At 39.2% G+C, this 27,564-nt stretch overlaps 1 protein-coding gene across 1 annotated transcript in view; it reads right to left on the minus strand.

The window, feature by feature from the left end:
* Positions 1-27,292, minus strand: part of RET (ret proto-oncogene) — an 83,290-nt gene extending 55,998 nt beyond the window's left edge. The window contains exon 1 of the mRNA XM_035329333.1: positions 27,090-27,292. Within this exon, the coding sequence (XP_035185224.1) occupies positions 27,090-27,135 (46 nt within the window). The 5' untranslated portion in view covers positions 27,136-27,292. The remainder of the gene's footprint in view (positions 1-27,089) is intronic.
* Between the last annotated feature and the right edge of the window lie 272 nt (positions 27,293-27,564).

Below are 27,564 nucleotides of genomic sequence, written 5' to 3' on the forward strand. Positions count from 1 at the left end.
TTCCAGTCAACTCCGCCCAGAGGAAATGTTGTATGGAGTACCCGGCCCTGCAGTTCCTAGCCCTGAACAAAGGCCATCTAGTGCAAGGAGCTGCCACAGCCATGGAGACAGAGAGCCTGAGTGAATTTCACAAGCAGCGCAACTGCAATGGGTCCAGTGACTAATTTGTGCTCTGCAGCAGATGAAACCCCAATGGCGAGAGTGGTTGCTCATCCTTCACTCAGACAGAGGTTGCCAGCCAAAGCTAAGAAAATTTAATTGTTCTTTAAAAGCTACTGCCTACAACCCAGGCTATTATGATAAACCAAAATATCCTGAGTTGAAAACGGTTGTGGTTCAAGGGTTGTCTGGATGATTTTCACTTGTCTTTGGTGCCACACATCCCACAAGAGAGGAAGGACCGCAGCAGGGGGAGGCAGGAGCAGCCTAGCAGAGCATGGCCAGCCATTAGTTAAAGCCTGGAGGCTTCATGAGACCCAGCTCCCTGGATCTGGACAGGGCTTCACCACAACAGCAACCAATGGACACCTCACTGGCATAACTGGCAGGATTTATGAGTTGTTTGGAATATATATGTGACTTGTTCATCCGCGTGAAAAACATATGCCAAGGTCTTTTAATGAGGACTACATGCAAGGTCTGATAAGAGAAGAAATTGCTGTATTCCCTCTTCAAAGATAATCCAGACAGGTTGTCAAGCACAGCCTAGGTCAATAGCACGTATTTTTATATGATTTTTCAGAAAACCAAGGAGACGAACACAGCAAAACCCCTGTGAAAGAGCTGATGGCTCTTGTATTTTGACATGACTGTATTCTGGCTTCAGGATGATAAACTTTCTCACACATTTGATTGATGTAACTAGCTTAACTGATTAATCACTTTGCCTCCTAGCAGTTCCTTCCTGCTTATATCCAAGGAAACAGTCAATTAGGACTATAATTAATTCTTCCTCTCATGATGGGGTAAATTTGGAAGGTTGTGACCACATGAATGCAGGCAGTGCAGCTGGTTAATCTGCAACCCTGAGCCTCATGCTCCTAATGAGCAAACTACAGCTCTTGTACTTCAAACAGCAGACAAAATACCCGAGTCCTCTACAGGCTGTTTGGATACTTCCAAAATAACATGTGGAGAAAATACAACATTTAATCAGGCAATTACGCTGGAAAACTACAAATGTGTTTTCATGTCAAAGATACATTAATGGATAGCTCAACAGAAACCATCAGAAACTGCAAGACAAAACAAAACACTGAAAAATAGTAAAATTGTTTAAACGAAACCAACTACTGAGTGCACATGGCTAGAAAAATAGGATTAAAAGGTTTATCACAAAGATGACAATGGAAAGCTTTATCCCAGATATACTGTATATTCGTCATTATATTTTGAAAACCTAAACTAGCTGTTTTTGCAAAATAAACTACACCACAACAACAGACATTGGAAAGCAAAAAATCATCCAAGGAACGTGCAGCCACAAGCTGTCAAAACTCAGGTGATAGTGCTAACACAAGCCCTTCTGACCTTAAAGTGGAAGTATTCAGCAAGCACCCAAGGAAGAATTCAGAGAGTATTTTAGTACTTTGACTGCACTCTTATAATTTCTAGTGATTTATCTGCATTACAGGAGTTTCTAGAAGATGTCAATCGAATAACATTGACTCTGCAAAACACAGACACCAATTCCTCCAAGCTGTCATAAGGTTGGAGATTTTTTGGTTCATTAATTCTTCACTATTTTTGTGAAGTAGTTTTTGAAAACACATTTTACACATCTGAAAACAATTCTGGCTGGTCATACCATGTGACATTCATATGACTTCAAATGTTATAATGTCTTTTTAATGTATTTTTACATTGAGCATGATTTGTCACATAAATCTGGTGAAGGCGAGAGACATCAGCGGATTAGCAAACTAGTGGGAATAAACTTCTGAAATTATGAGTGAGCTAAAAAAGATGCCTTAATTAAATTTTTTTTGGAATAAGCAGAGGTGATACTGAGTTCCATAAATACAAATTTACCCTCAGAGTAACAGATCTGGATCAGACTTCAGACTGAGGGGCTTGGTTTCCTGCCCAGATCAGCTGCAGAGCAATTTCATGAAATTACCACAATTCAAGATAGAAAAATGACAAAATCTTAACCCCTATTTCACTTCAGCCTTTTTTAAAAAAGGCAAAATTTACATGGTTTAATTCGGGTCTGTACTTCACTCCTTGGAACATTCCAAATGGAAATATCACCAACATAATCGAAGTCAGCCTTACCTCCAGGCACTCAGCTCCCCACTCCCCTCCTCCTCCTTTTTCTTTTAATCCCAGTGAAAGGAAAAATTGCTAACAAACATGCTAAGTAACATACCAGTTCCGTATCGCTCATCATTATTTACACGGAAACACCAAATGGGTACTTAAAATAATGATAATAGTGAGTTGGTAATTTGATCACAGATTCCAGATGATTTCTAATGTTTAAGGCATTAGCCACAATAAAGTTTGATTTATTATTACATTTTCCCTATTTATTCTCCCATGAATGGAATAAAACCTGTGTCACAAAGGAGCAGCTAAGACAATAACCTTTTATTACCCTGCATATGTATGAACATGTGCACCAAGGAAAGCAGTGGATGTACTTTTAATTAAAATTCAAAATATTTATTTTCAATCAAATAATATTTTAAATAACCACTCTGAAAAAAAATCAAGTTAACTTCATGCCAATTTTTTTTTTTCAAATAACCAAACAGATGTCCCAATGAAATTTGCCATTATTCTTTCCAGGAGGACAGCAGCCATGATTTTTCCAATAACTTTAACAGAGTTCATTCCAATTCTGCTTTCTTGGACAATGTTCTAGGAAAAAATGGGAAATTGCTTTCCTGAACATTTCTTATGCGGAAAATACCATTAAACCAATTCTCATTGATACTACAACAGATAGAACAGGCAAATGCCATATTCTCTGTTACTTTATGTTTTGTTCTTTATTTTTCTTAAAACTCTTAGGTTATTGCAATTAGTAGCATATCGTACAAAAGATACTGCTGTATCGTTAGGTGGCCACAAATACACAAAACCTCTTATTATGCCTACGTAGAACAGTGTCTCTCTCTACTCAGTACATACTATTTCAGTATAATTATTCCCTAAGTTTTCTATCATCAATGTTTTTTGTCTTTATTTTCCTATACGTTCTGAAAAACATGATGAAAAACATACTGCTGAACTCTTCCTCTTTAAGCTATTTCTGAACTAAATCTGTAGCGAATGTAAATGCAGTATTTCCAAGTCCTTCAGGTAAGAACTACTACAGCTGTTTACAAAATCAGGGAGTGAATGATGACAACAACAACAACAACAAAAAAAAAAAAAACAGTGAAAATTAAGGAACATGATATTTTGTTGCTACCTGATGAATATTAGTAATAGGAAACATAGCCAAAGTAAATTAATAATTAGATTTTTGTCAGGACATGTGAGGTGTACTGAAGACATTCTAGTATCAACCTAAACACCTTAGAAAATGAATGTATTCAACTAGCACATGGCTGACACAGATGCAGACTGGGAGCCTAGCAATTGAGCCCTGATTTTATCAGCGCTTAGAAATAAAGTCTACCTCCTGTCAGGAAATCACGCAATCAGGAAGTCCAAGGCACTGATCACTGTTCCAAGTCACTGATCTAACAGAGACAGTGTCAATAGCTTGGGAAGCAAAGCCTGGACTGGGAGCTCTAACAACCACTTGGAAAAACTTAGAGTGGCCTCCAGGATCACCTAGCACTGCTAGCTAAATTGCTTCATTTTCCTCTGGTTGCAGACATTGCCAGCTGGTTGAAAAAAAAAAAAAAAAAGAAAAAAAAAAAAAAAAAAGCAAATCTGAGCTTAAACACGCCCCCAAGAGTCCCCTGTAAGTAAGTATTCAGTATGGTACTTCTGCTCTCAAAGAAGGAACGTTCATTTAAAGATGTCTTAAGACTTCTGAAAAAATCTATTCCCCCTTTGGGTCTGGCAAGTATTTGATGGAGTATTGCCACTCTGGTGGCCAAGATACCCTCCCACAATCACTCTCCAACATCTAGTCCACATTTCCTCCTGCCCAAACCCCAACAGCATAAAGTGATAAATCATTTTCATGCCAGTTGGCTGACTTCTCCTATGGTTTAGTATCAGATCAACAGTAAGAAAATAAGCAGTCATGTTTGTTTATGCAGTCACATTTGTTTGGTATTGTAAACAAAGTTGTAAATTCCCCAGCATATTTCTTGCAATCCTTTTCACAGTTCTTAGACTCTTCTTGTAACATCTAATTTAGGACAAAAGTCAGCATTTCAAACACTAGGCTGATAAATATTTACTTGCCCAATCAGAAAAGCACAGGATAGTGAATGTACAGTTTTACAACAGCTATAAGATATTCTAAAGCGAAAGAGTTTTCTGTCTTGCAAAAGGCTTTAATTTAATAATAAACACAAATTACACGGTGTGGTTTCCATGTGGATCACTCTTACCAAGTTCTTAAAAATATAAATGTGAATCCCCTCCTTACAGAATCCCACCCCTTCACTGCACTACTAAATGGTCTCACCATGTTTTACTGTATTTAGCTCCACTTCTGCCTGGAGTTTTCAAGAACCTTATCCCCATATTACACCCGGAGAACTGGGATACAAAGGTTAAGGACTATCTAAATGGGTTTTGCTATAAAAACTACATTCAGCAGGTAAAATTTCTAACTCAGATGCCTGCAGTGCAGACCTAATCCATCAACAAACTGTGCCTTTAAGGATATAATTTCCTTTGCAAAGAAGAGCTGGAAGCAGTAAGGGGGTTATGATCCAAATACAAGTTCCTCTCTAAGGGTGCTTTGCATTGACAGTCCTAATACAGTGCATACCAGAGGACCTAGGGGACTTAACCAAAACCACACACCCTGCTTTGTCACAGGCACCTCATTTAACTGAGGTCTAATAAATAATAGATTAAAGCCCTGGCCATGATATCATATTTTCTCTTGCTGTGATTCTTGTAAAATTGTACAATAAGAATTAAAAAAAAAAAATCTCTATGAAAGTAGATACAAAGATAGTATTAAAAAAAGGCATTAGAGCAGGATTTTGCTCAGATGATAGCTGCTAATGGCCAGGGCATGCTCTGCAGGGAGCACCGTGAGTATCTCCTGAGCAACTGGAGGAGATGTGAGCACCTTGCCCCTACACAGCATCTGGAAACAACCCGGGCTCTGGGGGTCCCACGGCTGCTCTGGGCTAAGTGACCAGAGACCAGGGCTACAGCAGGGGATGGCCAAAGACAAGGACCACAGAGCAAACTGCACAGTCCCCTGCTGCGTGATGAGCATCATCCATCCACTGCTGGCTTAAATTTCACGGATTAAGGCAGCGCAACAGTGGTATTACTGAAGTAGTTTTGAGTCATGTTCTTAGGTGTTCCTGAGTTCCAAGATTTTTTGGTACTTTTCCACCAAAATAAGAAGGGTTTCCACCAAAATAAGAAGGGTCTGATAGGAAGTGATCATCACAAACACCAGCAGCTGCTATACATAGATGGTACTGATAGGGAGACAGCTGGGTACACATTTCTGCGGTCATTTCCTTGATGAATAGAGTGCACTGTTGCACATAGAAATGGCATTGTGAGCCTTTCTGGAAACACTATAGGTTCAATCTTGATTTGAATGACTGAGACTTGTCTTTGAGACAGAACGACTCCAAAATCTGTCAATCCTTCTCCTACTGGCATTCCACTCCTAGGAAGGTGGTGGCTTTCACCAGCAGCTCTTCAAACCTGTAAGACACGCATTTGACTCTGCAGAAGGTCACAAGTAACACATCACTTCAGCGCACAGGGAACAGCATTTTTAAAGGAGTATCTGTTCAGCCAGCTAGATCCTTTCTCCAGCAGGAGCCAGAAAAACACGTCCTGAGCCCTCTGGGCAAACCGAACTGCTAAGTTCTCTGGGTAGGCAATCCAGGACAGTTGGCAAAACAGCATGTTAGTGAAAGAGGAAATCTCCTCAAAGGCTAAAAGGGAAAGGGGTAAAATGTGAGCATGCTGTAGTCCACTCCTAAAATGGCTTTACTGAAGGGGCAGTTAATGGGCCTTCTCCTCATCTACAGGATGCGTTCTCTCTCCCCATAAGCTATCATTTAAAGAATCGACTAGTACTAAGCAAGCATGCTATTAGCCGTTGATATTTAATAACAGGAACAGAAGCCACAGCCCTGGACTTACCAGGCCTCCTGATTAAAGGCAGCACTGTAACTAACAGCGCCTTTGGCACTTTGACAGTTTCAGGAGGTTAGTGCAAATTTCTGACAGGATATGCACATCAGCGCTTGACTGAATCACCAACCAACCCCTTCTGAACAACAACAACAAAAAATAATTATAATAGTCCTGCAGTTTCAGAACTACCAGCAAAATTATCAAGTTTGCTCACAAGGTAGTGCTTCTGACCTTTAGATAAGGGAGAGCAGGACAGCAGCTGCAAGTCTTGGACAGTTGAATTTCTCCATTGTACCAGCAAAATGAATATTCAGTAATAGGCATTCTGGTGACCCAGTCAAAAAACACCCAAAACAGCCAATACCCCAGTACCCCTGGCACAAAAAAGACAACTGTCAATAATACAGAGAGCTGTTGAAGAGAAACTCAGAGTCCCTTCTAAATTCAAACAACCTAGGTCAGTAAATAGAAAAGGCTCAGAGCAAGGGCAAAGCCATTTCTTTCTGTAGAAACCACATTTATGCTCTGTGCCACACTCTGAATACTAAAATCAGTTATGGAGGTCTCAGCCCTCAGAAAACAAATCAAAAAAAAAAAAAAAAAAAAAAACCTGCAAAACTTCCACAAAAGCAACAATCCAAGCTACAGAAATTTGAAGATACCACCTACATTAACCAACTACAAGCTTTTAAAGGTTGTTAAAACACAAGGGCAGAGATGTAAGTAAATACATGAGCAAATGCAAAAGCAAGACAAACACAGGAAAATAGTTTTCCAAGCTTCCTTCTACAGCGATGAATTAGACCATGGAACATCCTCAACACATGGAACAGGGAGAACCAAGTTGGAGGGAACACTGGAAATGCATACAGCAGAGGAACTTTGAAACCAGATGCTTCCAAAGGTTCTATCCATCTTTAACACTTCTTATTCTAATATTATTCTACAACTAGAAGGTCTTATACAAGTGTTATACAAGTATATAGTTTCCACATTTCCACTGAAACACAGATGGGATATTTGTCACTGCAAAGCTGCTTCTAGCAGGCAAGCTACAGTAGCTCAAAGCTAAAAGATAAACCAGGCAGATGTCAGAGCTCTCCCGCTGAGTGCTTTAGTCTGAGCACTCAGTTTAGCAACATGAAGATGTTTTTGCTGGCTGCAAGAGGACTTCAAATGGCTTGTCTACAGAAATTACTTTAGAGGAATATTATACATGACATCATCCAACTACATTAAGTCAGTTCAATTACTGCTAATCAACTTAGAATATATCTGTGTAGTTATTTTTAGAGGTTTTACAGAGGTTTATTAGGAGAACATATTCTAGCACTCCCTTTATTAAGATGCCATGATGTTCAACTATTTTGAAATAGGACAATTTGATTTTGTATGTCTTTGGTGTAACATTGAGATTTCTCATCAGTTTTATCCTTTCTTACACTCCGCAGGGTTAGTTACTTCTGAGGACAAATGTCCATTGATTAACAATGAAAACATACTGTTTGCAGAGAATTTAATTAGACAGACTACAGATTGCCAGGTCTAACTATCCAGGAATTTGCTTCTCCCTTCTCATTTGAAGCTCAAGGAAAACAGTGAAAATCCTGACAGCACTCAAAGCAGTAACGTCGCTTGTTTTCAACACTCACAGTAACATATGGTGTATAAAGTACAGTAAAGTTCCCAATAAACACACTGACATAGGCAGTTTTACATTTTGACAATGGATGCTGCTGGGATACAGGACCGCTGGATTATTTGACTGAACAGAAGCTTAACGTTTTCTTTTGTGACTTGCAGGCAGAGCAGCTCCCAGGTCAGGAGCAAGGCACAAAGCCCAGTCCTCGTGCGCTGCCACAGCTAAGGACAGCCAAGCTCCTTCCCCACAGTCAGCGTGCCATACTGCGGTGTCAGTACTGCAGCTGCACAGGGCTCTGTGCACCCCTGCGGGTACTGCGGTGAGTGCAGCTGTGCATGCTGCCTCGGCAGAACAGAGCCCACACTATTTGCTACTGCGCAAAAGATCGCCAGCATCACATCAGCATGGCAGATAGTGTACCATAAAAACACTGAATAAGAAAACTTTTCTAATTATTATGGGAGCAGGAAGGGGAAACCTTTTCCAACCTCTTTAGTTTTCACTCTCATTCTCCTTAGAGGAAATATATTTAAAAGTTATTTTCTGCCTACCTATTCCACATAGACCTTGTCTTACCTCTCATGCCATAATATATCAGGAGTGTATCCACAAAAATAATACTAAGCCAACATTACTGGATTGAAGATAAGTTAAAGAGAAAGCAAGTTAAAAAAAAAAAAAAAAAAAAAAAAAGACTCACCTTCCCACTCTACTTCCATACTCTTTTGAGGTTAGGTTTTATTACTTGACCAACATTTTTTAAGGGTCTGTTTTGCTTTCTGTACACATGTAACTCCCATTACTGTCAGTGGAAATTATGTATGCACATCAGTAGCAAAACAGACTGCAGGATACAGACTGCAGGATATTTAGCTCTCTAAGGTATCCATGTCCCCGTTACAGTCATGTTTCAGGAAAAAAGCCAACAAATGTATTTGGAATTCTGCCTTTAAACAAACACTATTTTACAACAGACACAAGTACAAGTACTGATTCTTCTAAATGGAAGTAGTACCCAAGAGAGTTCTAGTTAAACCAATGAAAGAGTGAATTGACAGCATTTATCTTTCCCCACTATTCCCAATGTTTCAGTTTCCCATGATAAAAGTAATAAGAAATATCAGGGAAGAGAAACAAAGACATGATTTTCCAGTAAACTATATGCTGAAATGGTTAAAATTTTACACCAGTGCTTGAAAATAGCAAACAAGGCAGCTGTGATATCTAGTTACTAGAACTAAGGGTCTTTATTTACTATGTTCAGTGCATTTCCATTCACATACCACAAAGAGCTTTTATGATATTAGATCTCTATCTCCATACAATAGGGGAAGAAACAAAGGGTGAAATGGTAGAGATTTGGCCAACAACTGAAATGAGAAGAAAACCATGTTTCCTAACTCCTCATCTGACATCCATTCCACTGTAACACTTGTTGACTAGTCACTGTGATGCCAGCTCAGCAACCGGAATCCCATCATATAGGTTACTCATTTCCACATAAGAAATCCCAATATGCAAAAGCTCCCAACTCTGTCAGTAACCTGTTCTTTCAAGTTGCCGTTATTTTTCACTGCATGAACAAGTGTCCTCATCTCTCCTCAGATACCTACACTGCTTTCATTATAAAGCACCTATATTCACATGGCTCTTAAGCGTTCTTATACTTCCAAGCCTAAGAAGCAAAAAACGTACATTGGCAGCATCGTGTTCATCACTATATGCCTTAAAATCAGAGGAAAGCACTTGATTTCCAGTAAGAGCACGTCTTTTCATTCCACCACTAATCATCTGACACCACAGTGTTTTCCCCTAAAGTACATTTAATTTTTTTTTTATTAAGAAATTAAACCTAATTATGAATGCGGGGCTATAAACTACAGGGTCTTGGGACACAGGCACTCGTCCTGCCAGCTTGCTTACCATGTGATTATATGAGCAATCATGGTTTCTAAAACTCTTTATTTCCTCAACGAACTTACTGCAGTCCACAAGCCAAACGAAATTCTGACAGGGTCTCAAAACCAACACAAAAGGTGAGATTGAGCTAATGGGAGTTTTACAGCTAAAATCTACAAAGCTTGATCGTATCCAAAGTTATTTCATTTCTATCACAAGGGGAAACCTCATAATAGACCTTAAGCTCCCTTTGAACACCTCTGTTTGAAAAAACAGACCTGCATTAGCAGCGTATTAGAAGTTACAAATGCTAGTCTAGACATTACAGCTACAGCCTCCTTCTTTAATCTTCTCTGACTCATATATATCTGCATGCACCAGGTTGTGTTTGTCCACATGGTTTTCTTGGTAATTTGAATATCTCAAAGACCCTGGCCTGAAAATTGCTCTATAAATATCCAGTGCATCAGTTTTACTTACAAAAGTGATTAGCTGAAGAATCTGAGCTGTTACTACCTTGAATAGGAAATAAAATGTCTCTCAGCAAGCCATAAATCATGAAAGCTGGTAAACACCTCAACTACACTGCAAGTCAGAAAAAATGTAAGCATACTATCTGGAAAAAAAAGCAAGTGTGCATCTTCACTACAAAAACATACCAATCACTTGTTTTATTAAACAGCTATAAGCTCTTCAGCTAATAGCTACTTTTCACAATGTATCCTTCCCTGATTTATCCTGAAATGGATGAAAATTTGTTGATGTGCTCATTCAGGGATTTACTATTTATTTATTAAAGAGGATGAGTCGTAAGGATTGGTCCAAGCCCTCTGAAGGCAGCAGAGTTTGTCATAACATTTGTACAAAACTTTAACTTTTAAAACTTTTTTTTTTAACTTTTACCTTTTAAAATAATCATAAAAATAAATCTTCCCTTCCCTTCCCCCCCCCCCCCCCCACACACACTCATTTAACATTCTGGAACCAAAGAGAACTGCTTGATTCCCAAGTAACAACATTTTGAATTTGTAAGGAATAAGTAAAACAAATTCCTTTGGTAAAACTCTTACTTGTACTGGAAATACATCTATCTTAAGATTAATTTCATCACTGTCAATCAGCTTGCAAAAAAAAAAAATCAACATAGACTTGTTAGCACATCGTACAGTTTTCTGTAAGGCATTTGTTAAACACTGTAGCCACACTGGTATAATGTTTTTTTACTGTAAATCTGTTTATTTCATTAGTGTTTTTTTCCTATTTTCAATAAATCTCTTTTGCATGTGGTAGCAGTGGAAGAAAGCCCTCTTCAATAACACAACTCGTATTCTGTTTTACAACGACTGTGAAGGGATGGCATTGAATTTTGATTTATCTTTGGCAGAGCTGATAGAGATGCATAGCATGTTAAAATGTTTGCATTTTAACACACGCAAGCTACCACGTTTCCCTCTTTTTCACAGTAGGAATGATGCACGATGATCAGTAACAGAGTTTTTGATACATGGATCCAGCAGTTTTCTAATAAATCAAACAGCCTGATGAAGAAAGATATCTTAAGTTGCATTGTTCTCAGGAAATTAAAAATGGTTCATGCTACACGATATGTATCAGGAGTTGTGAGTAATTATAATCATTGCCTAGCAAAAACATTCTACTTCAGTTTTTTTTATAGCGTCTGTGACTACGATATCTAAATGCTGCCTAAGTAAATTACTTCTGTACTCGAAGATTAAGAGTTGCTGTAACAGAAGAATCTGCATCTACCTCCAAAGGGAGCTTCTCAGAACAGGTGTCTCCTCTTAAATTTTGTCTTGGACACAGTGTTTTACATGTGTTTTGGAGACTTTATAAAGTAGGTTGCTCCTGTCTCCAGCCAGTATTTTCATCACCAAGCTTCCCCATGAGCAAGGAGTCTGAGCCTGAAGTTTCATGTGCTTCACTTGGTCTTGCCAGAGGCATTATGTCACAAGAAAATCAAGGGTAACGATCTTGATCTAGACCAAGTCCACACTCAGTAGAAATGCTTTGTTGGTCGCACCTCTGCATACACAATAAACAACATCACTTCATAGACTCAGCCTTCTCTTCTCCAAGCAGAACAAGCCAAGTGACCTCAGCTGCTCTTGATGTCACCCCCTCTAGAACTTTCATCATCGTTGTTGCCTTCCTTAGGACACATACTAATACTTTTAAGTCTTTCTTACGTTGTGGCACCCAAAACTGCACACAGTGCTTGAGGTGAGGCCACACCAGTGCAGAGCAGGACTTCCCTCAGCCAGCTAGCCGTGCTGTGCCATCAGTTGTGATGTGCCCGATGCACCCCATGATGCAGCTGGCTCTTTTGGCTGCCAGGGCACACTGGTGACTCATGTTCAACTTGCTATTTCCCAGATCCCCCAGGATATCTTCCCGTGGAGCTGCTCTCCAGCCTCTCATCCCCCAGTCTGTGTGTATATCCAGGGCTGCCCCAACCCAGGGGCAGAAAACAGCACTTTCTCTTGCTAAATTTCATGTAGTTGGTGACTGCCCAGTCCTCTAATTTGTCATGTTCTCTCTCTAGAGAGCTCTCTCTTTGTCAAGGCCTCTCAACAGCTCCTCCTAATTTAGTATCATCTGCAAACTTGTTTAGTATGCATTCAAGTCTGGCATCCAGATCCTTTATAAAAAACATTGAGGAGAACTGGCCCTATAACGGAGCCCTGGAGAACTGTACTAGTGACTGGCCGCCAGCTTGACGTAACCCCATTTACCATAAACCCTTTGAGCCTGACCTGCCAGCCAATTGTTCACCCAATTTCTCTGAAGCAGACAGTGACAACAGCAACTACCTGGCTGTCAGGCAAAACAACTAGCTTCTGCGTATCAGAAGCAACCTCAAGTGATGAACAAGGAAGTATGGATGGAACTGTCAAGTGAAGAGAGCTAGGTACAGCTTGTTTCTAAGAAAAATCACCCTGCTGAAATATCCTTCTATGGCTTGCTATTACATCAGATTTTCCCTGTTCTTTTGCTGCAGCTGTCTTTAAAAACAAAATAAACCAAAAAGCAAACACAGGTGTTTACTCAAGGATCAATTCACCTGCTGTTCTGCTGCTCCACCTGCCCCGTCACCTCAGTACTGGCTCCAGCCTTACAGCTGGGATGACTCATCTTTGCATGAGTACATTTTTCAATGATGCATTTTCAGGTGCTTGTTTCTGCAAAATGAGAAGGAAAGATAAAGACCTTTCCTTAGTACCACATCACTTGTCCATTTTGCATCCATCTTTTACCTTTTTTTCAAGCAAAAAAAAAAAAAAAAAAAAAAAAGCACAGTAGTTGAATCCTTCAGGTTTCTGAATTCCAGGCTGATGTGCAATTCACCCCTTTGTAATGAAAGGCATCATAATTCAAGGGCATCTGCATCATCCTCCCCCAGATAACAATTTACTGAGGCAGCGAAAGGGAAAGAGCTTTCAAAGTTTGTTGCAAAATTTCAAATCTGTGTTTGAATGGAGTTGATGGATTTCCAGAAGCAGAGTGGAGTGATCTGCTTTGAATTAGCCATTATCTTTTACATCCCTCCATGTTTCCTGTCATCACAAAAGAAGATGAGTTACCCTTTAACTTACTGTAGAATAATCTCTGACTACCAGCAAAAGGGTAGTTAATGCTATTGGCAAGGATGATTTAGGAGACAATTTCAAAGCTCGGTTAACTATAAAAACAGAAGTCCTACTAAAACAGCCTCATTCATTCTGCATACCGAGTGCGAGGAAAGCAGAGCTTAATATCACAACTGTTTGGAGATGTGACAGCACGACGAGAAGTGGTCTTTTCCCACCACTTTCTCACTGACAAATGTATTCAGCTTTGCTGACAGGAAAAAGTGTTAAAAAACAGTTGCTAAAATATGACACCTAAAGTATATGACATCAGTGCCCAGAACTGCCCTGGACCAGATCTGGCAGGCCTAAGTGTACAAAGAGGAAATCCTTACCTTACAGATTAATCAGACTAATCCTTACTTTACAGATCTCCAATTTAAACAAACCAAGCCAAGTAACCTGACAGCTGCACACAGACCAGACAAACCTTTAGTATTTGAAAAAGGTTTGATTTTAACTTTAAGCATATTTTTAAAACTCCTATAATGAAAATGGCCATTTTTCAGAAAACTACTTGACAGGGCAGGGGCTTTTTTGTGCCTAAACAGCCGCAAGTAAATGCCCTGAAGTTCACTAGGCAGCCTGAAGCTTTTGTTTGCTTTGACTTTTTACTTCTGGAATGGATTTTCTTATACACTGTTAAATATACTATTTTTTTTTTAATGCAAAACAAACAAAAAACAAAACGGAAGGGCAGGTAGGCACTTCATATAACATCTTTTTAAGACAACAGTCTAATGAACTGCAGTATTCAAAATTGCTTAACTAAAACTTGGTTACAGAATATCACTACCTACAACAGAGGTTCTCTGCATTTTGTATGACGATACTTCTCATAACCCTCGTCCTTTCTTTTAGGACAACATGCATGTTTATCATCAATATTGTAATTGCAAGCATCACTGAAACAGTTGTTTAAAATGACTGCATGGTTACTTCATGGATAACTATGGTTGACAGACCATCGACAATGTGAGGCCAACAGTTCAAGAACCAGAGAGCAAAACGTAACATGTTTTCCCTGGATATTCAGCTGCCAGGAGCACAACACAGAAACACCAACATCACTGCATCATGTATTGATCTAAAGCATGATTTAAGCACCACCACCCTACAGAGTGAAACCAAGCAAAACCTACACACACTTGGTTGCATACTTGACAAGTTGATTCTTAATTTTATGAGCAAGCCAGAGTCCTGCAAATGCAAAGTACCTTAAATGTACCTGATTCTCCCACAGCATTTTCAAAATTACAGTAATGTTAATTCAGTGAGATAAAATCAGAAAGACGTTCCATGGGATGAATCTAATTTCTGGTAGACTTATGTCAGTCTCCAAACTCCCACTTCATATATTACCATATAACATCTTGTAACTTAAATAAAGACCCACTGCAACATTTCCATATGTTACTCCACTGGTTGGATTGCTGGTCATTCTTTGTCTTGGGCTTGAAGACCCTATTAAAACATACACCTACCTCTAGCAGTGATCAGGATGTCCATCACTGTCCATTTGTTCCTCATAAAGCCCAAATGGGTAAATTCTTTACCTAAACAACTTCACTAAAATGATCAGCAATGAGGGAGTTGCCAAGGACCATATTTAAATTACTTTTAAAGACTTCAATGTTAAAGTCTCTGAGATAAATGGGGAAATACCTCCCTTTCACAGTTTTTATTCCAAAGTAATTTGCAAACTAAGGAAGTTGTCACTAAATTTAGTTTTCATTAATTAATGTTGGGAAAAACTACCATGATGGAATGAATGGAAATCACCCTCAATGTACATGTTCTCCTGAAGTAAGCATAGCAACTTTAAAAGGAAGACAGAAACTAAAAAAAACTTATATTAATAATAGTGGCGATTTCATTCTTGTCTCAATTACTTTACCATCTGCAGGCTAACTGAAGTCTAGAGGAAAAAACAATCTTCATTAACTGATGCTAGAAAAGACTATGACCCCATTAAATACACTGGTGAACCATTACATGAAAATCTTGCCCATTCTGCTTTTGATAGTACTTTGTGTATTGACAGTTTCTTGTTTTCACCTTTCCAGAGGTCTGTTTTTCCCAGTTAAGTAGATCTTCTATCAGCAACAGAAAAGAAACAAGCATTTTAACACTAACTTTGCTGGAATGTCCCCAAGCATAAACATACACAGAGAAGCTGGAGTATACTACCTGCAGTAATTTATGAATTTGGGTTTTTTTGTTTTACACAACTATTTTTAATTTATTCACTCTTCGGGCAACTTCACTTTTTTTCATCTTTTTGAAAGCACCAATACATTAATACGTTTGGGGGGATTGGTCAACCCAAACTACGTATGAGCTTCTAAAAAACAGAAGTACAAGCACAAAAAACTTCAGAGTTATTAGTGTTTTAGGCTACCCGTTGCTTAATATATGAGTGTTTCCACTTCTTATCTAGTGATATCTAAGGGAAGTCTTAATTAAAATTGCCAAAAGGAGATGTCTGTCATGAGCAGGGAAAGATGAGATGTTTTATGGATTCTCTAAGTCAACCCTGTAAGAACAATGCTGCTTCCTGAAAAAGACTTAAGGTTCAAGGTTCTCATTCTATTGCAAAACTGATGGTGTTCACAAGCTATTCAAAATCAGGGGCAAGGGGGGAGATGAACAACAACATTCATCCCCGACAATATTCACACATCTAAAAGTCACAGATGCTGTTGACAGTATCTATTCTCTTTATCAGAACATTTGGAAAGGTAATCACGTAGCCCAGTGCAATTTTATTTTCAACAGCAGTTCCACACATTTGGAGGTTTCTGTCCAAACCCCAGGAAAGTTGACAAGGTAACAGTTCTTCTTTAAATGAAAACAAACTAGGACTGAATTCAGTCCTAGGAAAGGAAGAATATAGACTACTTCTTCTTCTTACTGATTTTCTGCCTCTAACTTGTCTTTAGAATAGGGTACAACATACTGTTATGCCATGCTGGCAACTACATGGTAAACAACAGTGTCTTCAAAATGGGAAACAGGATAACATAAAGAATTGTACCATTACCCACCATGGTTTTATTTTGTAAAACACCACCAGTTCCCTCCACAATACCAGTGCTGCTGACCAACAGCAGCTAAGTAGCTCAAGCCCTAAACTCCATTTTAAATTACACACATTTAAACTTAACTTGATTTGAAAATGCTGTGGAATTACAATGAATTTATTGTTGCAGTGAAAGACAATCATTAAACAGAACCAACAATGAAAAAGTACAAGATGAAGTTACTCAAATATTATAATTTAGCAAAGATTTTATCTGCACTGATAAAACCGAAAACTGCGGAAGAAATCTCAGCATCAAAAGTCAGAGACAAATGGTCCTGACAATTACAAATTAGGATTCAGGGTGTAAAACACTGGTGGTAGAGTTACAATCCTGACACTGATTTTGCACAGTCCTTGTGCTATCATTATTCTCATTTAGTCCTAAGAGCTGCTTACCTAAACTATAAATCCAATTTAACTCTTAAGAAAATAGATCCTCAACTCCTATGTCTGTTTCAGTAAGTTTTACCACTCCAATGCATTTCCTTTGCTGAAGAAAAGAGCTCTGCCTCTAATTCATCTGGGTGACAAGGTTAGGCCATAGGCATATTGAATTTTTTCAAGGCCCTAATTGGAAATGCACAGCACAAGTGTGCGGTCCCCAACTTATTGCCTGAGATTTGAGAACTCTGAGCACAGTATTAGAACTTGATTTTTTAAAAGACAAAAACTACCACATATCAATTATATCCCCAGGGAAATTCTTGAAGACCCTGGAAACCAGAAACTCCAGAAGTTCTCTTTGACATCAAAGTCATCCAGCTCCTGTCTATTCAGCTGTTGGTGATTAACAACATACGTATTTTGATACTGACTCTCAAATTGCACTGAACACAGACTCAAGGTATCACGCTCTCTTAAAGAGCGCTGATTGATCAAACACTAGGCATTAACTTCAGATATACAAAGATTGTATTCATCCTATTTCTTACACCCTAAGCACAAAATCTTAAGTCCCAAGTTTCCTTCAGAAGTCATCTAACTCACCAAAAGTAGGACTGACTATGCATAACTGACTTCAGTGCATTCCTATCCTACCTGTTCTTAAAATACTCTCAGTGACAGAAATCCTACAATGACTGCAGTCTTTGTGAATAAATATTGCCAGTCATTTCTACCTTTCTTCAAAATGAGCATTTCTTGAATTTCTTGTTATCCTTTGCATTCCAAGAGGTATGAAAGCCAAAATGTACCATTCAAAACTGGATACTGCCAGTCTTCATCAGGAGATGATGTCACTGTGCAAGATGGAGTTCTAGTGTAACTCCATATGGTAATTCTTGCATCAGCACCACCACCAAGGATCAACATGGAAAGAAAAAGAAATCCCATCTCATTAGGATTCTTAGTGACAGAACACTTCACAAAGTAAGGAAAAGTCCTTGTTACCAGTCTCTTCATTATACTGACGGTAACTACTTAAACTGAGTTTGGGATTACCGGCCTAAATACTTCACATACATTCCCTTTATTGTCTCCTAGAAGCCATGTCATGGACAAATAAACCCTGAAAGGCTAAAAGTACAGAATTGTATAGCTTCTTATAATCCCCTTTCAAATTGTCAGGCAGTTAGAATATCTATGTCATGATGCCAAGATCTCCTGTGCAAAGACAAGGGATTGAATTTTTTGGTAAAGTGAAGCAGAATTCCCACCTAGGTGCATGATGCTAGAAGGCAAGGCTTGAACAAATTTTTGAAAAAATATTGTCAAAATATGTCACAGCCAGAAAGAGGAGAGGGAGAGAAAGCAAGAAGTAAAAATCTGAGGCCTTCTAGTCTTACTTTCTTTAGGCATTTACTGCCCTGAAATTTCTGGTCCAGTTTTAATTTCAAATTTTAATAGACTAAACTGTAAGAAAAGAAGTAGTTAAATAAGGACCTTTACCACAACAATAATAGGCTGGATCAATACTATAAGGAAAAAAATATATATATATTTTTTTAAACAGAGGCTTTATGGGTAATTTTGCAGCCCCTTAAAATAATTCTCCTTGTTGAATTAGCACAAACAGTTTTAAATGATTTTTAACATATATCTATATATATATATAAATACAATAGAATCTGGAAAAATGTATGGTATAAACTCTCTCACTGCCCAAAAAAGTCCTTAGCAAAGCAATTTAGGACAACTCTTCTGCTCTTCTCCAAGGCAGAAGTTGAGCAAAGCAATACAACTCTTTAGAATGCTTTCTCATTCAGAGCATGTCAGCAATGCTGAATTGAAATGCGCAATAAAATTTATGTTGGAGCTATATTGTTCCCCCCTCATCACTTTAAAACTTATGTGTTCAAAAGCAAAATTTAAACAAATTGCTTTTTTTTCCTTAATTGGGATGAGTCATTGTACAGAAATCTTCTCCCTTGGTCCTTTATGTCTCAACAACATCCACAGCCTCAACTAGAGAAGCCTTTACCCTGAATTACTCAAAAGCAGTAACAGGCAATTATAATTTCTTGATATTTGTTTCTATATTTATTTCCAAACATAGTGCTTCCAAACTAGCTGGATCCTTTGTATCCAGGGTGAAAAAGGAAGTCTGAGATATTATATTTAATTGTAGGGCGTTACTAACACACCAGGAAAACCTGCCTTTTGGAGCCATGACAGTTGTTCATCTATGTACACACCAGGAAAGGGTAAAAAAAAATAAAAATAAAAATAAAAAATTGTCACCTAATTGCGCAACTACAGTTTTAACTTTGGGAGTGTCTATGCAATTCAGTTCAGAGCTTGCAAGCCTATTTTAAAATGCTTTGCTGGGACAGGTTAATCCTAAGCATATGCCTATATTCCTTGCTAAAACTGATCCTAATACCTCAGAGATGTGAGAAGACTCAGCTAAAGGGCTTTCCAAAACCCCTTTCTTAATATTAGAGGTGCCAAAAAATCATTTTGTTGGTGTCACTAATAACAAGCATTGAACATTGCTCCAAAAGTTCTATCAGATCTTTGCAGTTATCACAGTACAATTTTGTGACAGAACCAAAACAGACAATGCCCTTTACCTAAATCCACTCATATTCCCATCAATTGTTTGTTTTTTTTTTTCAGAAAAAAAACTTTTTCTAGCAAAATCCACCAAAATTTTAAGCCCTCTCCTGATTAAAGTTTTATATCCTCTCCTTTCCACTCGCTCGTATTTATATTTCACAACCAGCACCCTTGCATCTTACAGTCTTGCAGACCACAAAGCAATGGCAATGTAATTTAGAAATACTTTCATATAATTTGCCAGTGTCTGTTTTTATTCTTTGTAAAAGAAAGCTTGATTACAGCCCTAGAGTACATACACATTTCAAACTCTCCTGCTTTGAGATGACTGTCATTATGTATTAATCATTCTATACTGGGTATTCCCAAACAAACATGCATAATTCATTTCAAACAAATTCAGCTATTTAAAGCCATACATGAACGTTACGGGCTAAGCTTATTTAAGTCTAGCTCTTCTTTGACATTGTGTTCTGTTTTATTTGTATTAATCAGACTTCTTTTTTCCCCCGCCTTCTGTGCCAAGCCACAGGAACACTGGTGACCAGTATCTGTCTCCCAAACACACAGCAGCAATACAAAAAATTATTTTCAACCTGCAAAGTAATTTTTGAGGAACAGTGGGAGAGGATGGGAATCATAACCCACAGAACCAAATGCATTCTCACCAACACTGTAAGCTACTCGTATGTCTTACATCCTCATTTCTCTTTGCATAAAACTTTTCAGTGTCCGCTTGTAGATAATGGCATATAGAAGGCTACCTTACCAGTAAAAGCAAAAGAATCCTGAAGCCAATCAGTATGGAGGTATACTCCTAACAGGGAACTGCTCTACAACAATCTTGATAGGCACCATTCTCAAATTCTCAGCTCTTGATAAAGGAATGGCATCTGAAATTATGTACAGAAAAAGGGAGAAACTTCTTAGTGTCCTAAAGACACTGAAATTTAAGTCTCATCTCCAAGACAGCTCTGGAATGCCGTGGATGGGAGTAATGGCTGCCTGCTCTAACTCAGTGGCAAAATGAGTCTGTAAGGGGTTTCTGAACTACGTGAAATTCTGGACTACTGATGTCAGCATGACTTCTGCCATTTCACACAAAGAGAACAGATAATCTAATTGTCCATATAAGAAAATTTGGTGTCTCTGAATTAGGAAAAAAACAATGTTTAATCCTATTATCTGAGAGTAAAATTTGTCTCGCTTAGAAGAAAGCCATAATGGACACTAAAAAAAACACCCATTAGAGCAACACAAGCAACTTTGTTATATCAGTTAAATATAATGTTTAATTAGTTTTCTAAATGCATACACTGAAAAGCCATTAGACAACCATTAAGAGTAATATATCCATTTTCTTTTTACAATCACCTGATTTAGTTAGCTAAATTTCTAAAGTAATTCAGTCAAACAACATTTTTGGCAATATTATCCCAATAAAGCTTCTAATTCCCTTTTCTGATTGTGATCACTACAATTTTCCCTTAAGCTTTACAGCACTGATGATCATTTTTAGTTCAGCAGATTTACCTAGCATCGCTTTTAGGTTAAAAGGGGAAAAAAAAAAAAAAAAAAAAAAAAAAAAAGCATCCAGTACAGTTACAGTTCAGAAATCTGACACTATTTGTCATCATTGTTGTTTTTGTTTAGAAGTGATTAAAAAAAAAACAAAACAGTTTTGTGTTCTGTGTACATGGGGGGAGAAGACGTCTGAAGAACAGGATAGCTGTAGATACCTTTAACACTACATTAAAAACATCTGAGCTCCAAAAGAAACAATATCCCTTTGGCTATTCACTGCTCAGTTGATTTACTATTTTACTTTTTATTAACAAAAGTTTTCTTAATAATCTTATTAACTAGCAACCTAATAAACGTTACAACTTGTCAAAAGGTTCATGCTGTAGCGACTTTGCCAAAACATTGTAGAAGTGGCCAATAGATCTCACTGATAAAGGACAAAATCTGGTTGTAAAAATGAAGCCTCTGAACAGATCTTACTCTACAGCTTCCTCCAGCTTCTCTGATGCTTTGTTTTTGCCTAATGCACGTGCCATCACTCTAGAAATTCTGTAAAGTTTTTCAGCACATTTTCTCCACTTTGTGCCAGCCCCATTATGCCTTGGGTTTGTTATATACAATCAACAGTACATATGACGTGCAGAGGAGGGTTTTATTGATGGCAGCATTCTACCAAAGAGAAAACTAGAGATAGACACAGAGCAAATCTGTAGCACAGCTGTTAAATGAACTTGAGTCCTGATCTAACAAAACTAATATGCAAACCTCAAATCTATCCTTCTCCTATGGTAATTGCTTTATTTATCCTTGCAATGCTCCAGTTGTTTGCTTTCCAAAACGAAACAGAGTTTAAAAAAAAAAAAAAAAAAAAGTTAATCTGGAGAATAAGCCATTTCAAAGTTTATTTTGACTAATGTAGTGTATTTTAATGTTCTGCTTCTGCCAAGTCAAGGGTAAGTAAAAAGTAGGAACTAAGAGCAGTTCCTGACTCTGCACTACAAACATGTCAATGCTGAAGCAGCATGCTCTGAATACAACACCTTGTTCACTTCAGCAAATTATTGTCTAAGTTAAAATCAGTTTTGCAACATTACAAATAGACAAACTCAATCAGCAGTGCCGGGCAGTTTGTTACATTTCATAAACAAGAGACAAATCCAGTCGATCACCAGCTGGTAAGCACACCCTTGGTTCTGCTGGAAAACTTAAGGATGCCAATGTACGAATGGAGCAAGCCTGCTCTTCATCACAGATGGACTCTAACCACCTTTTACACAAAGGGGCTCAGTGGAAAACACTGAGCTCCCCTAGTATTTTTCCCAACCCCTGGCACTTTGGTGTTCACTACTTTACGCAATGGGGAGACAGCACCCCCATACGAGTGGAAGCTATGGATTCTTGCTCACTGACTTCTTTCACCTGTTGGTTTATCTCCTTTTGAATACATTGAACACATAAAACCATAAAGTTGCCAGACAAGATACGGAGGAGAGAACTACTGGCTGTTTTCACCCAAACAAGTTCCAATCCTACACGGACCAGAATTTGTACTTGCCTCGTTACCAGCCTGAGCAGTGGTGCCAGGAAAGCAAGTACATCAACAAACGAACAAATCTTTTCACTCCTGCCAAGGCCCAAAGCAGGGAGGAAGAGGGGGAAGAGGGAGTGAACAAAATACATGTTTTCTCATCAGTCCTGTCTGTTGTTTCAGTAAAAAGAAGAAGAAAAATAGCAGACTGTAATGTAACACACAGATGGAATACAGAATGCTGGCATACTACTCAATGTGTATCTAGTATTCAGGTGCTGAAGCAGCACTGGCATATGAGCTGACTGCTTATGTTAATACTACAAGAAATCTTCTCTGTTAATCAAAGCTTAATGAATGTGAGTTTTAGCATTAAAATGCTGTCCTTTCATAATCTTCATATTAATTTCCTTTACACTGTCTTTATGTTAGTAACAAAACCCATGAATAAAGCCAAAGACCAACAGCTCAACAGAATGGCTGGCAGAACTAATCAAGCCAATGCTGAATATTGCCCTATAACACACAGTGAGAAGACAAGGTAAATCCAGGCACCTGAAGTACAGAAGGTACAGCCAAAAAATAACAATGGAAAGGAAGGGAATTACATACAGCACAAAGATGGGTCCTATTGTTGTGGTTTTAACACCTCTTCCCCCAAACCAAAAAGAAAAAAAAAAAAAAAAAAAAAAAAAAAAAAACACAGCACATTAGCACATTACTGTTTGTGAAATGGAAAAGGCTGCAGGTTATGAACTTAAATGAAAAAGTTGTTTTGTAGAAGAACTGGAAGGTGAAGAACCTAATGATGGAAATCAAGTGAGGAGAGACGCAGATGGTGCGGGCAGCTTCCCCAGAAGTCAGAAGGAGTGCTGGGTTTAGCCCTGCCACCAGGTCTGCGAGTGAAGCAGCAGCTTCATGGCCGCAGAGGCAGCAGCTGGGGACCTCAGTGAGGGGAAGCACTGGAACCACCAGTGGGCAGCTAGGTGCCCGGAAAAGAGACAGTACATAAGATACTAAACCTAGGGACAGAGAAAAATAACAACACAGGAACGAACCAAAGACTGTTATTGATATTTCTTTTCTTCCTAAAAAGAGAAGCGGAGGTTGAAATTTCTTCTCAACTCCTATACCCTCTCCAACCAGGACTTCTAAGATCTAAAAAAGTTCCTCTCATTTTTCTCCTCCATAGATCCCATTTTCCCTTACCCTACAGTCAGGAATGTAATCTAAAGAAAATAAAACGAGAATCACATATTGTCTGACCAAATCACTGCCAAAATGGCAGGCACACAAACAAATTTATGTCTATCTTTAGCCTGGTCCTTGACTCAACTCAGTGGCCTGTGCTCCACCATTTGATCCAATTAGCACTGTTTTGGTCTAAAAACATTAGTGCAGAGGTGATCTTTTATTGGAAGAATCACATAGGTGTTTTTTTTTTTTCCCCAAAGGAAAACATCCTTTTTCTATCAAGAAATACAAATATTACACTAAATATCTAGAGTTAGGGGAGAAGAATGTCAATATTTACACAGTTGGTTTCTAAAGTCTGTCCTTGATCTGAATGCATGAGTTGAGCCAGGACTTGTTGTAAATTATAACCAGTCAAAATAAAACATTAACAGTAACCCTAGCAGCATGAAAGTGCACAGTAAGAATCGGTCCCATATAGTGCTTAAATGAATACCAGAATTAATACATTCATCAGTAGTTTCAGATCACAGTCAATAAAATTAAAGTTTTAAATAGCTTGTATTCAAGACCAGTTGTGTTCAAGTTGCATCCCTACTACTTACATGTAGAAGCATGTTTCCCTTTCAATCTTACGAAACACACATCATGTAATGCTTACAGACTTTATTTACTGAAAACAGACCCTTTAGAAAGTACTTCGATAACAAAAATTACTTTCCAGATGAGACAGTTGTACTGACCGTATCCCACATCCCACTTCTGAAAAATATTCATATTCATTCTATAACATATATCTGCATTTCTTTTAACTGATATTGATGAAACAAGAGTAGGCTTAACCTGACAAGAGTATTACTTTTATTTTTTTGCATTTCTAGGCTGCCTCATGTCAATATCAGTGCCTACAAGTGACTCCCACATTGCTCATGATGCAGAAGCAGCAAGGCTGCAGCCTTTCTGCTTCAGAACAAACGGTCCACTGCACTTCTCAAAGCCTGCCAATAGAAAAGAACCAGATCTGATCCTCGCAACCAACAGCATGCTCACCAGATTGATTAATCCAGCTCACCTAGTAAAAGACAACCTTATCCAAGTTTAAGAAATCTCTGGATTACCTGCAAGCACACCTCTTAAGAACTACTGCAATTCTAACCTTTCCAAAATGCCACAGGTTAGATAAACCAAAGATGCACCAACAGGAGCTGAGTGCAAGGGTATCACTGTATATTAACCTTGGGTGGCAATCCTCTATGGCCAGATCTAACACAGGTGAGAGAGATTTCTTCATAATGTCCAGTGACAGCATAGCATACTCAGCATTGAAGGAACTCCAGATTTGCCCTAGAATGGAGCTCAACAAAGTTTGACTGCGTTCCTCCCTCTTCCAGGGCGCCGCAGCATCACACCCAAGTTTCTAAACTGGCACTCTTTGCACCTTGGGATTTTGCTAATGCCCCCAAGACATAATGACTGATCTCAGTCCTCTTGTCAACTCAGCTTTTATTACATAAATAGGAATTAGAGTCACACATCGAAACAACGTGAAACAGTGCTTCTCTAGCAGCAGACACCCATACGACATTGCTAATATGCTAGACTTCTTGCAATGACTATGAATACAATTACTCTGAAGTGCGATCTAAATGTATACAACCTTTCTTCCCCGTGGTTTTAGTAAAAATTAAGGGGAATCAAGCATGAAGCCTCACCAGTCAGAGCTGAGAGAGTAAACAAAAATATTTATGGTAAGTATAAGCAAGTGGTATTAAAAAAGAAGTCTGGCAGTCTGTCCAACTCAAATTCTGTAATATTCCAAGCTATGGACAAAACAAGAGTTCACACTTCATGGTCATATTTAATAACAACAAGTCTCTCATTGAACTGATATCCATCTGCTTAGGTCTGATACTTAAAGAAGAAAGATTTAGATATCTATCCGGAGTAGGGAGAAGACACAGAGACAACTCCCTTCCCCACCCACAGTTAGAAAAGTAAAACCAAACGACAGTCCAGTTGAAAGGGATACACTGAAGAAGAAAAAAAAAAGACATTGGAATAAAGCAGCTTAGGAGGGTGGTCTAAGCATCCATTATGTTTAGTACATACAATATTCTGGGGGATCACAGCATGAATGGGAGCAAGTTCATCTGTCCAGCTTAAACCGAAACCACTAAAAATCATTTTCAAGCAAATGCACGTGCGCTATTTAGACTAAATAAACCATACCCCTCAAACTGAAGATCCTGGGTAGATTACATTTCTCTTAGCTCTGCCATAAACATGAAAGAAAATGGATTTGCCATAAATACAAAGATAAAAGTAAAGCAGCATGATAGATCATCCATTAGCAATACAAGTATGGCTAATTCTTCCTGACAGTGAAACGACTTGGGATACAACACATTCTATTTATTCATTTTTAATAAGTACTTAGACTATGCATATTCTACTTATTTTAGTCACAGACATCCTAGGTCTGAGCACCAGAGAATTTTTATAAAGATCAGAGGGTGATAAAAATAACATACCAACATGAGAAAGAGTAGGGGCAACTTAAATATTTTAGCATAGAAAATAGAAAAAAATAAAATAATATAGAGGCTTTACAACTTCTGACTTACAAAGAGTAGTTTAAGATGGGGTGAACTACTATAATTAATTTGAAACAATAACGAGAAGAAGCAAGCTGTTGCACTTTTCACAGAGAATCACAAGTACAGAATTAATATTGCACCGTGCTTCGTTTTTCCAGCTGGTGGACTACTGGGCTGGTTTAGGCTTTGCCTTTTTTTTAAACTGCATTTTTGGTCTACAGGGTTGTGCTGCGTTCTCGAGCAAACAACAACTTTGATTTACTCATGTAAACACCAGAAATGCATTGGCAAACATTGCCATATGGAAGAAACGGAGATATAATGGGGTTTCTGTTTACTTTAGAAAGTTGACATCTGTGGATAGCATCATCTAAGTTACGATTCAATAACTTTTCATCTTTTGGTCATTTTCACTTATCAATCCAATCCCAATTTAATTTGACGATGCATAAAGCCCTGGGAGGGGAACAACAGAGAAGGAGCGATCTTGTAGAAACTTAAAATAGGAACGCGCTTGAATATTCTTCCCCTTCACATCATAAATTTAAAGAAGAAGGAAACTCACATCTGTTCTAACTTAGCTTTAGAGCTTAAAAAGCAAAGAAGAAGCATTAGGGTTATTCGTACCTCGTCAGCCTTTTGGCAAAGGTTGGCGGAGCCGGACCGGCGGCCCCGCAGCCCCGCAAACTCGCCGGGGGACCGGCTCTCGGGCACTTACCTCCGCAGAGCAGGAGGAAGCCCGCCGCCCGCCCGGCGGAGGGCATCTTCCCCGCTGCGGGCTCTCAGTCGGGGCTGCCCATGGCCCGGCCGGGCACTGCGCTGCTTCGGGACGGACGGCGCCGGGCTGCCCCCCTCCGCCGCTCCTCCTGCAGCCGCCCGGCGGCCGGGACCGAGCTGCCCGTGCCCTCCGCGCTGCCGGCACCGCCGGGGCTCTGCAGGGAGAAGCCCGAGTCAGCGCCTCAGCGCCTGGGCTCAGCCCGAGTCAGCGCCTGGGCTCAGCCCCGCGCCCCCCAGCGCTGCCCGGCCGCCGGCACCGCCCGGCTGGGGCCAGCCCCCGGCCCCTCCTCCGCGCCGGGGCGAGGCCGCTCCGCTCCCCTCCGCGCTGCCCGCCCCCCCCTCGGGAGCCCCCCGGGGCCGCCCCGCGCCCCGCCCCGAGCATCCCCGGGGGCGGCGGGACCGGCCCCGGGACCGGC

The sequence above is a fragment of the Oxyura jamaicensis genome, chromosome 6 (assembly GCF_011077185.1).
Source record: "Oxyura jamaicensis isolate SHBP4307 breed ruddy duck chromosome 6, BPBGC_Ojam_1.0, whole genome shotgun sequence".
In the NCBI taxonomy this organism is placed as follows: domain Eukaryota; kingdom Metazoa; phylum Chordata; class Aves; order Anseriformes; family Anatidae; genus Oxyura; species Oxyura jamaicensis.